Here is a 1,671-nt window from a genome sequence, read left to right on the forward strand (position 1 = left end):
GCTGTAACTCTCGGCCCTGTGATGGTTTTCCCCAGCAAGTAGACAAAGAATAAAAATCCAGACAAACAGTGAATATCTGAATTATGTCCTTTTTTTTAATTTTCTTGGCATGGCATGGTGACAAACCATGCTTAAAGTCATCCTGAGGTCAGAGTATCCATTTAAATACTGAATTATTGAAGTTCAGTGTGTCTTTTCGATGATTTTATTACTTGCATTCTATAAACAGCGGTGTTTTTTATTTTTATTTTGAAGATTTATAATGATGAAGATTTGTAATGTGAAAAGCAGTAATAAGTGGATAACTAACCAACACAACTATCCTTTTAAGAATTAGAAATTGGTAAACTCCTCGACCTCAATTTGTTTTTGCCAAACGTGACCTACTTATTAACAATCATGAGTTCACTGCCCTCTTGTGGATACACTGGATAACAGCACTCTCATAGCATTTAGCCGGACACAGTATTACCTCGAGTTAACATGTAATTTCTCACTTTGGCCACCAGAGGGCACTAAATATTCATGATTACAATAAAAACGTCTTCACGCAATCAAGTATTGGCCCCAAATATCGGGAGTGTTAATGGTGTAACCACCACCAACACCGATGTTACTGTAAATGGAGACAGCTAGACGTGAACAAACTGCCTCAAAGCCTTCTATGCAAAGTTTAAGAAACTTAATTCACTTAGTTTGCATAGAATTTAAAAATAGCTCCTGTTTTACAGGCTGAGAGAACAACTGAATACAGAGGGAGTAGTGTGGAGCTCTACAACAAAGGAGGGAGAATCTTCTTTGATAACTATGTGGCCTGCTGTGTCCAGATGCAGATGCATGTTTTTCATGTGGACTGACTCACAGTGAAATTGCATTAAGGTTCATTCCACCTGTAGTCCCTGTTGTTGTCTCTGAAGTGCTGCGACATTGTGCTTTGCTCAGTGCACAAATCAATGTTACAAGGCGTTATCAAGGTGATGGTTTACTCATCGTCTTGCAGACAACTCCAGACGGAGAGATACCATGCATTTGGGATCTGTCAACTACCAGTATGACGATGCAAGTTCTGATTTCTCTTTGGAGCACTGACTCCATCAGGTAGTTTGTGGCTGGACCTTGAAGATATTTGAGCTTCTGTCAAAGTGTATGAAGGCACTGTTTTACTCAGGTTAACAGTCAAACCTACATCGTGAAAGTCCCAAATTAGTTATACATGGACTTCCTTTGTTTGTTTTATACTTTGTCTGAAGGAGCAAGAGAGAATCCTCAAGGATGTGTGAGTGTCTCCAGTTCATTAGCTCAGGGAGATAGAGGACTGGTTTGAAGGTTAGAGGAGTGGGGTTCAATTCTCAGGTGAACAGTCAGTCTGTTTTGCAAGCTGAGGTCTGAAGGAGAAAGTTGTGTCTAAGAAACACAGACAAAGTGGCTCTGGCCTGGTAGCTCAGGCTGTTAGGACTGCTTGGAGGTCCTTAAAAACACAACAGAAGCGTGAGGTGGACTAGCTCTGGCTGTTTAACAGTCCCTTCATACACTTTGATTGAAGCTCAAATATCTTCAAGGTCCAGCCACAAACCTGATGTAATCAGTGCTCCAAAGAGTAATCCGAACTTACATCATCAGTTCAACTGCCCTGGACTAGGATTGAACATTCAACCTAAGGACTTCCAACTG

At 40.6% G+C, this 1,671-nt stretch overlaps 1 protein-coding gene across 1 annotated transcript in view; it reads left to right on the forward strand.

Annotated features, from left to right (window-relative positions):
* The window catches only part of LOC126406191 (sodium channel protein type 4 subunit alpha B-like), a 45,844-nt gene extending 44,755 nt beyond the window's left edge, over positions 1 to 1,089 (forward strand). Inside the window, exon 18 of the mRNA XM_050070365.1 lies at positions 1,001 to 1,089. Coding sequence (XP_049926322.1) covers positions 1,001 to 1,089 — 89 coding nt within the window. The remainder of the gene's footprint in view (positions 1 to 1,000) is intronic.
* The last annotated feature ends 582 nt before the right edge of the window (positions 1,090 to 1,671 follow it).

The sequence above is a fragment of the Epinephelus moara genome, chromosome 18, assembly GCF_006386435.1.
Source record: "Epinephelus moara isolate mb chromosome 18, YSFRI_EMoa_1.0, whole genome shotgun sequence".
Classification (NCBI taxonomy): domain Eukaryota; kingdom Metazoa; phylum Chordata; class Actinopteri; order Perciformes; family Serranidae; genus Epinephelus; species Epinephelus moara.